At 38.2% G+C, this 13,843-nt stretch overlaps 1 protein-coding gene across 1 annotated transcript; it reads left to right on the forward strand.

Moving 5' to 3' along the window:
- Window positions 1-3,793: 3,793 nt before the first annotated feature.
- LOC149394214 (uncharacterized) lies at window positions 3,794-6,670 on the forward strand. The gene is made up of 5 exons (XM_089618287.1): window positions 3,794-3,809; window positions 4,155-4,408; window positions 4,795-4,819; window positions 5,307-5,384; window positions 5,485-6,670. Exons 1-5 carry the CDS (start codon window positions 3,794-3,796, stop codon window positions 6,000-6,002), a joined length of 891 nt encoding a protein of 296 aa, XP_089474413.1. The 3' UTR covers window positions 6,003-6,670.
- Window positions 6,671-13,843: the final 7,173 nt, after the last annotated feature.

Raw genomic sequence — 13,843 nt, forward strand, 5'->3', positions numbered from 1 at the left:
AGGTTTCACAACAAGATTATACGTTTCAGAGAAATCAACTTCGGGTGTTTGAGCAAAACCCTTGGCCACAAGACGCGCTTGGAAGCGTTGAATAGCACCTGTGGGAAGGTTTTTAACATTAAAAATCCATTTGTTGCCTATCACCTTTTGTTTAATTAGAGCATGGACTGGGGACCACCATTCTGAGCAAGGGCTCGCAATTCTGACTATGTGGCTTGTGTCCACTGTCTGTCCGCTAGAGCTTGGTTCACTATATCCGGTTCGCGTAGTCCATGTGTGGCAGCAATAGGGTGACGAGACACTATGAAATTCTTTGGTTTGTAGATACCTGAATTTGACCTTTTATGCATTTCATGGCTTGTACTAGACTGAGTTGAGCATGAGTAGAGTTAGTTGTAGCTTATGATGCACTAAGAGTACCAATAATAGGTTAATTGGACTGCATAGTGACCGTTGGTGGTGATAAGGCTGAGCCATGGGGAGCAGCTGACGTGTCACGCTGACAAATTGCTTATGTGTCTTGTTATTGAGTTGACCACTGGATGCAAGGTTGTAGCTTGTTGCAGGTTTGAGACCACTGAGTGTAGTTCTGTTGTAGCATCAACAACTATTGGACCACATGTTAGGACCACTGGACGCGAAGTTGTAGCTTGTTGCAGGTATGGGACCACCTAGTGTAGCTTTGTTGTGGCATCAATATCTATTGGTTCACATGTAGAGGTATGTGATCGGTGAGAGAGTGGCATGGATACGGGAGATGACTCATTGGCATTTAGTGGTTGATTGGCATTTTGTGACTCAGGTTTAGATGTGTAGTGAGAGAAAGTTAGAACTATAGATGTGTATTCATATGTAGGATGTGATTCATCAGGGAATAAAGTTGTGTATAGGAAATCAAATTCGTCAAACACATAATTTCTTGTGATATAGACCCTAGATATGAATGAAGACATTTGTATTCTTTGTGTAAGGGACTGTATCCTAGAAAAAAGACATTTAGAAGATTTGAATTCTATTTGATGGTTGTTATAGGGTCTCAGATGGGGATAGACACTACATCCAAACACTCTTAGAAAACTGTAATTCGGTACTCTATTGAACAATTTTTTGAATGGACTGAGACCGTCTAAAACTGGTGTAGGTAACACATTTATAATGAAAACTGCAGTAGTGAAAGAATTCCACCAATAACACGTTGGAAGGTAAGCTTGAGCCAACATTAACAACCTTAGTTCCACGATGTGTTTGTGCTTTCACTTTGCACGTCCGTTTTAGGTGTAAACATGATGGCACGGATGACGTATAGCTACTCCTTGACTAGTAAGAAACAGAGCTAGTAGTCGATATTCCCCTCCCCAGTCGCATTGTACTCCATAAATCTTGGTATTCAATGACTTCTCTACAAACTTCTTGAAGCTTTTGAAGACTCCAAATTCCTCTGACTTGGTTGTGAGTGGGTAAATCCAAGTGAACCTGGTGAAGTCATCAATAAAGTGTATACATATATATAGTACCGGTGACCTTGACTTGAGACTATGGGTGAGGGACCCCACTAGTCGGTGTGTATAAGATGTAGAACACATGTAGTACAAACAGTGAAGCAAGATTGTAAATGATCATTGAATAGAGAGGTGGACATTGACTGAGTCTCTGTGATGGACTAAGTCTGGTCTTAAGATCTTGAGGTTGGAAATGAGTTTTTGACATTGAGACTGCGTGGAATGGTCTTGAAACTTCTACCTGGTGTTGAACTTCCAAGAAAATACAATCCATTCCTGGTTGTGCTTCGAAGAAGAACCCTCACTGTCTTCTTGTCCTTTACAATGCAATAATTGGCATGAAACTCCATATACACATCATTGTCTGATGTTAATTGAGAAATGTTAACCAAGCACTTTTTTATTTCATGTACTCTAAGAATGTTTTGTAACATGATTTCTTTATCCATATTATTTCCACATTTCTTTACAATTTTTGAATGACCAAGATGTGTAATAGGAAGACAATTACCATTTCCACTTACAAGTTCTCCATCTCTGAAGTGACATGATTGGTAGCTCCAGAGCCGGCGTACCATGTTGGATCGTAGGCTATTTCCGGTCCGAAAAAGAATGCAGATATCGCCTTGGAAGAGTCTATCTGCTGTGTTGGTGCAGAGGTACGTGGTGGTGAGGGCTAGTAGGACTCATCGAGTCGATACCAACATGTGATTGTTTGTGTGACCTTGCTTGTTGCAAATCTGGCAAGTAGGTCTCGAATTATTGTTTGAGCCACTCGCGCCATTGTGACGTCCTCATTCGCGATTGTTTCATGCACGAGGTTTAATGTAGTTCAGTATTGTTGTGTGAGCTTGTTCGTCGAAACTGCTCGCCAGGTGTTCGATTCTTGTCTCCTGAGTGAGAGTCATGGCAATAACCTCTTGAATATATATTTATGTACCATTTAGCTCGTGACCTTGCAGTTTGTTGTTGACGATTCCCAACAATATGTCGTACTCCGATAGTAGTCCTATTAGTATCACCAAGATTAGGTCATCGTCTGTGATTTCACAACCAGCAAGGAACAGAGAATCTGTGATATTCTCCATTTTGGACAAATAATCGGAGATTGAGAGAGAACCTTTCTTTGTAGACTGTAGTTGATTCTTCAATGGCATGATTCGAGCTTTGGATTTAACCGCGAACATCATCTCTAACGCCGTCCATAGACCTTGAGAAGTTATGATCCTCGTTACCGATATCAGAATCGTCGTGGAAAGCGAGCACAAAAGCCAACTCAAGAGGAGCTGATCTTCACAATTCCAGATCTCCTAATCAAGATTCTAAATTCTGATTGTGACTCCATTCTCGTCGGCTGATTCATTGAACTGTGGCGGCGGATATCTAGTTCCTTGAATTAAACAATTTGTAAGTTATGACCTATGATTGCTGGTAGAGCTTCCAATCTCCAGACAGAGTAATTCTCTCGATCGAGTTTCATTGAAATCATATTGTTTAGTGTTGCGCCAAAATGCGGATTGATTGCCAGTCTTGGATCATGTGCGAAGATGACAGTGAAGAAAAACCTTCATTCGCTATTGTTGATGGCTCCGATACCAAGATGAATTATGAGGAGATGAATGAAAAGCGAAATTTGGGGACCGAGTGAGAATTGCTCTGCTCGTCTCTTTTCATTAGATCTTAAATGTGTACATTGCTTTGTTTAAACAATATTAACTAACGCTAACAGCTTCTGAAACAGTCTAACCATCTAACTGACTCGCCTATTGATCACTTGATATCCTCGTGATCATTGGGTGACGACTTAGCTTACTGAAATGCTGACGTCGCTGCTGCTATTACTCTATTACTAAATTATATGACAACTTAGTTAACTGGACTGCTGACGTGGCTGTTGCAGTTACTCTATTACTAAATTATAGGAACAAATTTGAAATTCAAAACCAAATGAATTCTTGTTAACTTTAAAATTCAAACATAAAAAAAATTCAAATTTGAAATGACTTTCCGAAATTTAAATGAGCTGCAAACCAGGAATGCATAAAAAGCTCACAAAAATTCAAGTCATGTTTGTGGTTATTTACATAATATTTACAAAAGATTGGTTAAACACTTGGCTTAGTTTGCTATTTTTTTTTATTATTAATGGAAGCTCAACAAATTTTTCTCTAAAAATAAATAGATAACCATTAGATTATGAAAATCAATACGAAACTAACCCAATGTCTTTACTCCCTTGAATTTTTTTCATGATTTTTAAAAGTGGATAGCCATTTTTACTTCTTATTGCAAGAATGGCGTGTTTAAAGTGTTTATTGCAAAAGAAAGAAAAATTAAGTTATAAATAATCATATTTTTCTTAATGATTAAAATTAGAGTTTTCTAAGTAACTAGGCCACCTAAAACGTTTGGTTTTGGATCTAGCCTATGTTTGGAGATTTTTAGGAAAATAGCCAAACGTATTAGGTGGCAATAAAATTAGAGTTTTCTCTCTCTCTCACACACACGTAGTTATTGCTGAAATCTCTCTCTCTCTCTCTCTCACACACACACGATTTGAAATCTCTTTCTCTCACACACACACACACACGATTTGAAATCTCTCTCTCTCTCTCACACACACACACACGATTTGAAATCTCTCCCTCTCGCAAGCGGCGGGCGTCGAGGTCCCTCTGGGAGGAGACGGACTTGGCGACGCGGAGGACGCGGGAGACGCGGGCGCGGCGGCGGTCGGCGTCGAGGAGGGCGAGGCGCTTCTTGTCGGCGGCGGCGCGCTTCTGGTGGATGGCGGCACGCACGCGCTCCTTGTACTTGGTCTCGCGGGTGGCCTTGCGCAGGAGCGTCTGGGACGACCACTCCCCGAGGGAGGCGCGCCGCTGCCGGTGGGCCCGCAGCAGCGCCGTGCGGTTCTCCTCTCTGCCTGCCAGATGCGCGACTCCACCCGTTGCATCTCTCTTTCTCTCTCCTCGAAACCAAATCTGGGTTTTTTTAACCGAGATCTCAGATCTGGTTTTAAAAAAAAATAGTATAGACTGTGTTGTTTACAGATGATTTATTTACAGTTATTTCCATTTATTTCCATTCAAATTACTTAAATGTGGAGAATGAGTCGAAACCAGATCTGGGTTTTTTTTAACCCAGATCTCAGATCTGGTTTTAAAAAAAATAGTACAGAATGTGTTGTTTACAGATGATTTATTTACAGTTATTTCCATTTATTTCCATTCAAATTACTTAAATGTGGAGAATGAGATAATTTCCAGTAATTTCTGTTTATTATTTGTGTTGACAGGTTCCCAACAGTAACGTCAATCTTGGTGAGCCGTTCTAGATTAGCGCGCCACGTATAACAATTTTGAAATTGTCTGTTATTTTATATTATTATTACATATTATTTAATATAATTATATTCATTATTTCCATTTGATTAAGTAAAAGGGTAAATTAGTCTATTAATTATTGACACCTAAGCACGTTGACTATTTCCCTAAAAGTTATGAAACATAGGCTAAAAACAAAATATATAGTTTCAAATTGGCTATTTTGCTACAATAATTAAATTTTTAAGTTTGAAAAGTAATATTAAAAAAAAGATTTAAATAGAGTTACAAAAGGAAAGGTTACATTGAGCATTTCACGAGCATTATTTTTGTAATTTCTCCCCTAATCACGAATACAAAGTACAAAGTACACAAACACAACACAAGACTTAGACTGTTTCTACACGCGCATGGGAACTAAAATAGGAATCCCAATAGGATTGGGCTTTTCTCATTATAAAGGCCCTATTATATATAATTACAGAAAAACACGAACATGCAGAACGTGACGCCGCCGGACACCGACTTGTCCTTCTGAACTTTTTGCTCCGAGTCCAAAAAGGTATTTGCTCTTTTTCTGCTACGAATTCACTAAATAGCATGTTTCAAAATCAAATAGATCTGATAGAATGTTTCGACAATTATATTCTTAAAAATCTCAGGAATGGATATGAACGTCCTTTGCGAAGACATTGTCGCGGAGATACTAGTTCGGCTCGCAGATTGCAAGACGGCAATCCGAGTCAGCACGGTGTGCAAGAGATGGTGGAGCGTGATCAACAGCCCCGATTTCAAGCAGAGATTCAACGAACACAAGGAGAGGAATAAGGAGTGCATGCAATTCACAGAGCTGTTCAGACTATTTTACTGCGAGAAGCCCGTGTACGGAGAGAAGTGCCTGGATTTTTTACCGTGGAAAGACGTGATCGTACGAGCTTCCGGCGGCGGTTTGTTGGCGGTGATCGTCGACTCAGAAATTTACATCTGCAATCCAATGACAAAGCCGTGGAGTCTCCTTCCTCCGTATTGCGAATCCTATCCTATTCCGACAACACTCACTTCAAGTTGGACCAAATTGCGGGCTTTCCCAACGAGCGACTTCGCACGAGGGTGTTCTGTTCGGAGTCGGGAGCGTGGACCGACTGCTTTGTCCCTTTCCCCGGCGTTAAGGAGGCCATGATTAGCTTTTACGGCATTCAGAGCGGCACCGTTCTCTACTGGATGGTTAAAGACGATGCGACGAGACGATTGCTGGCCCATGACCCGTTCGAACAATGGGCGCGATTCATAAACCTTCCTCGCCGCAGCGTCCTGATCAGATTTCGGATGGGAAACGTGCTGGGACGCCTCCGAATCTCGCAGATCTTGTGGAAGAAGAAGGAAAGCGGAGGAGCGTATTCACTCAAGGTTTGGGAGCTCGGAGAAGACGATGATGAACGTTGTTGTTGGAGTCTCATCCACAGAGTGAAACCGAAGAGCTTTCCCCCTCGGAAAGCGTTCGTGATGGGCTTCCATCCCAACGACGGAGACAAGCTGTTTGTGACCACCGACCGCTCCGACGTCTGTCTTTACGACATCAAAAGAGACGCCTTTCGAAAACTTGGTCGAATCCCGCCGAGCACCGACCGTGTTGAATTCAAGTATAACTTGGAGGCACATACTCTCTTGCACCCTTCATCCATGCCTTGCCCTCTTCCGCAATTTGTGAATCCTAGCAAAAGAAAAGCCCCTCTTCCACAAATCAAGTCCAAGAAAATAAAGAAAACCAAAAAAACCTAGCTTTACTTGTATATTTATATCAATCTTGATCATTCCTGAAACAACCTTTGCTTAATACTTTTGTAGAGTTTGGACCTTGTTTAATTATAGAGGTAGTATATTGACTATTGTCTATCTAAAGTTTATTCTCAGAAATCCATCTGTTCTTTATTCTTGATCATTGCAAGCTTGAATAATGCAAGGCTATATACAAAGCCATTACAAAATCCTTTCATTATTATTTTTTGCATTTCGCGTGACTTTCATTGACCTAACTCGTCTTCCGCTGCAAAAGTAACTTCAATGGTAGGCTTATATGTTCTTTTCACGTTTACCTCATATTCACGTTCTCCTCACAGTAATGTCCCACATTTACCTGGCATCGGTGCGTGGCGTGCGTGTGATTGAGAGAGAATTGGGATGTGATAATACGAAGTAATAATAACTCTCTCTCAAGTTTATATTCTTCCTTGCAACTTTTTTTTTTCCTAAGCCGAAAGCCAAGGTCCAAAATTGTAAATGCTAGACAACTTGCAATCATCATATAGCTGAAGCATGTACAGCAGCAAGAGAGAAACAGCTCTGTTGTCGCCAAAGAGTTAGGTCAATCCCTAACTAAAATTGACAAGGAAAATGTTTAAAATCTGAACAAGATGCAACTGAGACTCCGAGACTCTGTGTTGATGTGTTATAAACCCTAACCCAAAACTTCTAACCGTAACCAAGACCCTTGTGCGCTCTATGAGTTATACATTGTGAAAACTGTACACCTTGGAATATTTTCCCTGTCATTCTGCGAGAATCAGGTATCTACACTGGATCTTGATTCACTACCACACCGTTTGGTCTGTTTGAACTGCACTGATATTGCATCCAACAGAATCTTAACAAGCTTTACTCTCTCGACGTCTTTCTCCCTCTTGATCTCGAGATGGCGGACCTGTACATGAACTCATGATTCACTATCTCGATTGTTGGCAAACGCTATAATGACAGAAATTTAATAGTCTGATGCCCAAAATATTACCTTAACCGAACCGTTGTAATTCATGCCAGTGTCTCTTATGATGACAAGACATTTGATATCATGCTCGCTCGTGTATTCTTACTGTTCGGTGAGGCTCGGATCGGGGTTAGGAACAAACTCAGCCTGCCAAACACGGGTCGCTGACGAGCATATTTATTGCAAAAGTAACATTCGACTCACAATTACAACTATAACGTTGAGTTCGAAAACTTAATGTTCTCCTCCCAGAGCTCGCCTACTAGTTGCATCCGCTCTTCCGATAGACCGCCACCTCCTCTTGAGCAAACAAGAATTCCGATACCGTCTTCTTTTCTGCAACGGTACAAACACAATGAGAACACACAACAAGTGTTAAGTGGTGAAGAAAAACAGGCCTGTCATGTTGAGTTTACCTAATCGGTTTCGGGTTTACTAGGGAATGTCGTATTATGGTCTCCAAGGCAATGCTGGTAATACTAGGGAATGTCTTCTTGGGTTAGTTTTGAGAAAGAAAAGAGACATGTCAAAGGTAAATACTAAGTGTTAGTATCATTACATCTTTCTCAATGTTGGTCTAAAAAGCATGCATACATTTTTTCCTAAATCTTGGTTTGAAAACTGATTTCATGTCACTATGAAAGAGCAAAGACTAAGACCTTGTTCCAGGTCAAATTGATGTTTAACTTTGTTCCAGAACACTCTTAAGGAATGTTAGCCGAGTTGTTGAATAAAATTTTGAGTGCCGAAAATATTCCCTAAATGGAATGACATTATTTGCTGATAGGGTATAGGGTATAAATCGCATCCACGTATATAGTAAAGAGCGAAGGCAAAAATAAAAAATAAAAATAATAATAATAAAAATATTACAAACTAGGAAACTGAAAGAATATATCTTTGTGATAACTCTCAGTTGGTGGCATCAATGGATCTATATAAAAGCATGTTCCTCGACACCCCAAGTAGCCAGTGAGTTCAGATAGCTCATCAAGTGCCTTTCATGTAGCTTTATCTACGGCGGTTGACAAGTATAATTAGTCATTCCTCAAATCGATCAAAGGTTAATAATGAGTATTAAGTAATCATGTGCATACAAGATGGCAAAACTCCGATTGACCTAACTAGTGCCTGATCTGCGGTGCCACAAAACCTTAAATCAAAAGTCTGCAATCTATTTACAGCAGCTTCTGGTCATTTCAGCACAGTCAAGAGTTACGAAAATACTATACAGAATATACCCTGGTTATGCAATTGATTGCTATTTACAGCATCAAGTTTATATCCTTCTGAGTCCGAAATTACCTAACCCGTGCCTTCTTTTGTACGCAACCGATTATTAGTAAACTCTTTGTCAACTAAAATAAAAGCACGTGGAAAGTAGGAAACATAAAACGAAAAATATCAAAACAGATAAACAGTGTCGGTGTAAATTGCCGAGATCTGTACATTACTTTAGAATAGTACTATTTAACCCGGGCGCTGCTGCGGGTAAGTGAAAAAAAGAAAAAGTTATCCTATTTCAAAATGTTTATGAACTTATGCATACATTGCTACAGAACAATTGAAAGAAATCGTTTTATAAACGAAACTAAATATTAAAGAGCACGCTTTTCAGGCGCCGTTGAATTGCATGACGTTAAAACTATTTGACGGCGCCTAAAAAGAGCGCAGTCTATAATGGTGCCACGTAGGATTCTGGGGCGGAAAGTTTAAATGGCATTTATATATAAGCGCCGTCAATTCTTTTAGACGGCGTTTATATGCGAGCCTCGTCTATTCTTGTGCCACGCGTCATGCTCTCGGTTGTTCACTTTTAAAAGCATTTATTTATAAGTGCCGTGTTAATTTTTTTTTTTTTAATATATAAATTCAAATATTACCAAAATTTCATGCACAAATTCATGTATACCAAAATCCGAACTTAATTAGCCATACCAATACATATTCCTTTTTAATAACCCAATCAAATTCTACAAAATCAAATCAAGGACAAGGAATTCTATATATATTTTTGCAAACCGCTCGACAATGACACAAGAAAGATAGCACATCATCAACGTACTGTTTTGTACCTCTATGTAAAGTCATCCATGACTTGTCCATTTGATAAGACTATAAAAGTATGATATCAAACCCAACAACTTAATAAAATATATACTAAACTACAAATAACACACTATAGTTGACACTCAAATAAAAAACGCCATCCCACCAACTGAAAAGACGAGATGGCTTAGTTAATTCGGCTCGTCAACGGAAGGAATCAAGGGGACGGGAAGGACAACTCGATGACAAGGGAGAACGAATCTGTAGCTCATGAAGAACAACTAAAATCAAATTCGGACTGTAAAACCGATGTAATTAATGCGCTTTTTAATTAATTAAGATTTAATGCGCATTTGGCAACGTTTGAATGTCATTAAATGAGTTCAAACGTTAATATTCTTGGTATAAATATGTAATAAAAAATTCAAAACCAATTATTCAAGGAGAGAGTCAATACAACATTCTTGACAATTTTCTTTTTCCAAAAACTCTCTATTTCTTCAATTTATTCAAGCATAAAATTTATATTATTGTTTAGAAAGATTTAGCCCACTTCAAAGCAATATATATCAAATATTGTTCTTGATAGTATTCGTGATTGTTGACCTCGCCGATTCCCACATCAAACAATGTATACTCTAAAAAGTTTTTATTTATTAAAATATAACATTTTTCATAATTTGTAGTTTATTTTATCATTAAACAAAGTCTGAAATATCCATATTACCGTTAATCGTATCTACCGCTACCTGATCTGTGACATGGGCCAGCGCACCACCTCGCTCCTTGCCCACGGCCACTCCTTTAGCAAGAACCTCTCCTCAGATTATTCAATTGCTAAGTTAGTCCTTTCTCTATCTCTCTTGATTCCCAACCATTCATTTCTTTTTCAATTTCGATTGCTTGGTTTTGAAATCGGACATGTGACCTGTAAGATTTTCTTTTACATTTCCATTCAATTCACAAGTGAAATTTTGGTCATTCTCAAATGGAATTTCATAATGTAAATCTTTATGTATATGTATATAATATTAATTTTTTATCAAATTTAATAACTAAGTTACATGTACGTAATATTTCTTTCCACTTTATAAGTAAGTCTCACGTTAAAGTAATCATAAGTTATATGCACATTGTTATTTTAACATTTTTTTAATAAATAAAATAAAATCCCGCCGCTAAGAGCAACGCCAGCACTGTTGTTTTCAGCTGAAGTCGAGTACTTTTTTGAGCATTTGTAATTGCTATAAAATTAATTTTATCTACCATTTAACTACCAATTTTACCATATTTTCAATTTTTTACGCAGTCTCCGGTTTTAGAAAATTGTTTTTATTAATTTATATGTAACAACTACATTTATTTTTACCATGTTCTCAACAATTTTACCATATTTCCAATTTTTTTACACATTCTAATTTTAGAAAATTGTTATTATTAATTTACATTTAACAACTACTTTTACATATGTCCATGTTCTCAACAATTTTTTCATATTCCCAATTTTAGAGGAATTCAATTTTTTTTCCTCTATAAATAAGCATCTTGCTATTCATAGCCTCCAAACCAAAATCAAAGTTTTCTCAAGTATTTACATTCCCCACTTAAGAAAATGGATTCACATAATTCTCCTAATCCAAATTCTCTTAATTCTCCATCTACAACTTTTCAAACTACAACTACTTTTACATATGTCCATGTTCTCAACAATTTTTCATATTCTCAATTCTCATAAAATTCACCAAATTCTTTTCTATGTCCTATTTCTGTTACTTAAATGTTGGGCCCCCACGATAACTTACACCACCATATGTCTATAAAACACCTTCACCATCCACGACTTTGTCAAAAAGTCAAGCTACACTTGTCGAAGAAGGTGAATCTCGACATAAAGAAAAACACAATGTGAAATGGGGCCAAGAAACAAACATACTTTTGATAAGTGGATGGCTTAATACATCTAATTAAAGATGCCATCATTGGGAATGATCAAACTTCAACAAGTTTTTGGATCGGAACGCCGACTACTTCAACGTTAATTGTCAAAGAAAAGAGCAAAAAAGATCGGGAAAACAATGCAAAGACCATTAGTCAAAGATGAATTAAAAGGTAGCATGTTTTAATGGGTGTTATAAACGAGTACAACAAGCACACAATAGTAGTTGGTCAGATGAGCAGATTATTGAGAATGCCCATCAGATGTGCAAGTCAGAAAATAATAACTCCAATTTTATGCTCGACTATTGTTGGAGATCCTTGAAGGATGGGCCTAAATGAAATACAATTTACCAAAGGGACGGTGCAAAGAGGACAAAAGTGTCAGAAGTAGGGGCTTATACTACGTCATCCAATCCATAGAAGAGCGACGATGAAGTACGCGACATTCATCCGATTGGCTAGAAGGTGGCCAAGATAAATGGAAAAGAAAAGGAAAAACATGATACTCAATACTACATTCCTAGAAACTCAAGCAAGAAAAGCAGCAACATTGAAAAAATTCGTGGCGATTATAGAAAAAGAAGAAGAAAGTAATAGGACGAAGCACTATATGGATTATCTCATTATTGACACATCATACATGACTCCTAGACAAAAAAATTATGATGAGAACATGTGTACTTATATTAAGAAAAAAAAATTTAAGGGTCCATTAGAAAAATAGCCAACTTAAACGTTTGACATTGCTATATAACCAACGTTTCATAAATCTTAGGTAAATAGCCAAAAAGATGAAATGGCTCTATCAGAAAATTTTATGCTTTCCAGGTTTGTCCCTTCTTTTTATTTCCGAATTTTCATTTAAATTTTTATTATTAATTCAGCAGTTTATGTAAGGCAATTATTTTAAAATTTGAATTTTAAATTATCTCTTATATTTCCAAAAAAATAGCAAGTAATTATTTCGTGATTTATGATAACATATCAATGCCCAAAATATACGCAACAATTATTTTTCTGATTTTGTGTTCTTTAAAATTGTAGTTCACATTTATATGTATTTACATATATTTACAAACATTTACAGTTATTGACACATATTAACATATATTAACACATTTATTCTACATTTTTATTTGAATATTTTTGGCAGTTATTCATTTAAATTTGAACTGTGTTATGTATTTAAATTTAGAAATTAATTATTTAGATGACTTAATCATGTTAAAAGTCATTATTTCCAAAAATATAGCAAATAATTATTTCTTGCATAATTACGTGAATTGCTTAATCATATTAGTGCCCAAAAATAAACGCAGCAGTTACTTTTATTATTTTGTGCTCATATACTCGTAGTTTAAATTTACATATATTTACAAAACATTTACAATTATTTACACATATTAACAATTATTTTCAAATAATAAATTTACAAAATTCAAATAAAGATCTTGATGGCGGTGTTTTTAAGAGCGTTACTGAGGCGCTCCGACAATGGCGTTGGAGAAGAACGTAAGACCGTGGCGGACGAGGAGGAGCATGAACGCCGCCGTGAAGACTAGTTGCGACGCAATAATCGTTACCGCTGTGAACGGTATGAGGCGCGCCAGGCCATGCCAAAGGTAATTGACGAGGCCGGTGATGTTTCCGACGGCTGCGGCGGTGGAAAGAGATGGGGATGGAGCTGGACGAGCGAGGCGGGGGAGTCGCAGCGTCGGCATAGGACGGCGTAGACGGCGAGCAAGTAGCCGGTAGTCTGGATGAGCGGGGCGACGACGATTGTTTGAATGAGCTTTTTAAGAATATTACTTAGGCTCCGGCAATGGCGTTTGAGAAGAATGTGAAGCGGCCGCGGACGAGGAAGAGCGCGAATGCCGCTGTGAAGTGCAGTTGCGACACGATGATCGTCACCGTCGTGGATGGCGTGAGGCGCGAATCATCACCGCGCCGGAGGTAGTTGACGAGGCTGGTGATGATTCCGACGGCTGCAGCGGCGACAGAGAGGCGGGGATGGAGCTGGAGGAGCGGGGTGGAAGGGTCGCGGTGGCGGTGGAGGAAGGTGTAGGCGGCAAGCGGGGGGGTCTGCTGGATGAGCGGGGCGAGGACAATTGTCTGTCTTTTTTTTTTAAATGTAATGAAGTCGATTGAGGTTTTGTGTGTGGTAATTGATTTGGTCAGTTAATATCTTTGATTTGCGAAATCTTTACCGATTTAATTTATTATTTTTTAATTTAAAATTAAAACAAAAACGGTTTTGGGCGGGAATGATATAT

Source organism: Urtica dioica, chromosome 6 (assembly GCF_054948205.1).
Source record: "Urtica dioica subsp. dioica isolate 48M chromosome 6, U.dioica_male_clone48M_v1_H2, whole genome shotgun sequence".
Classification (NCBI taxonomy): Eukaryota; Viridiplantae; Streptophyta; class Magnoliopsida; order Rosales; family Urticaceae; genus Urtica; species Urtica dioica.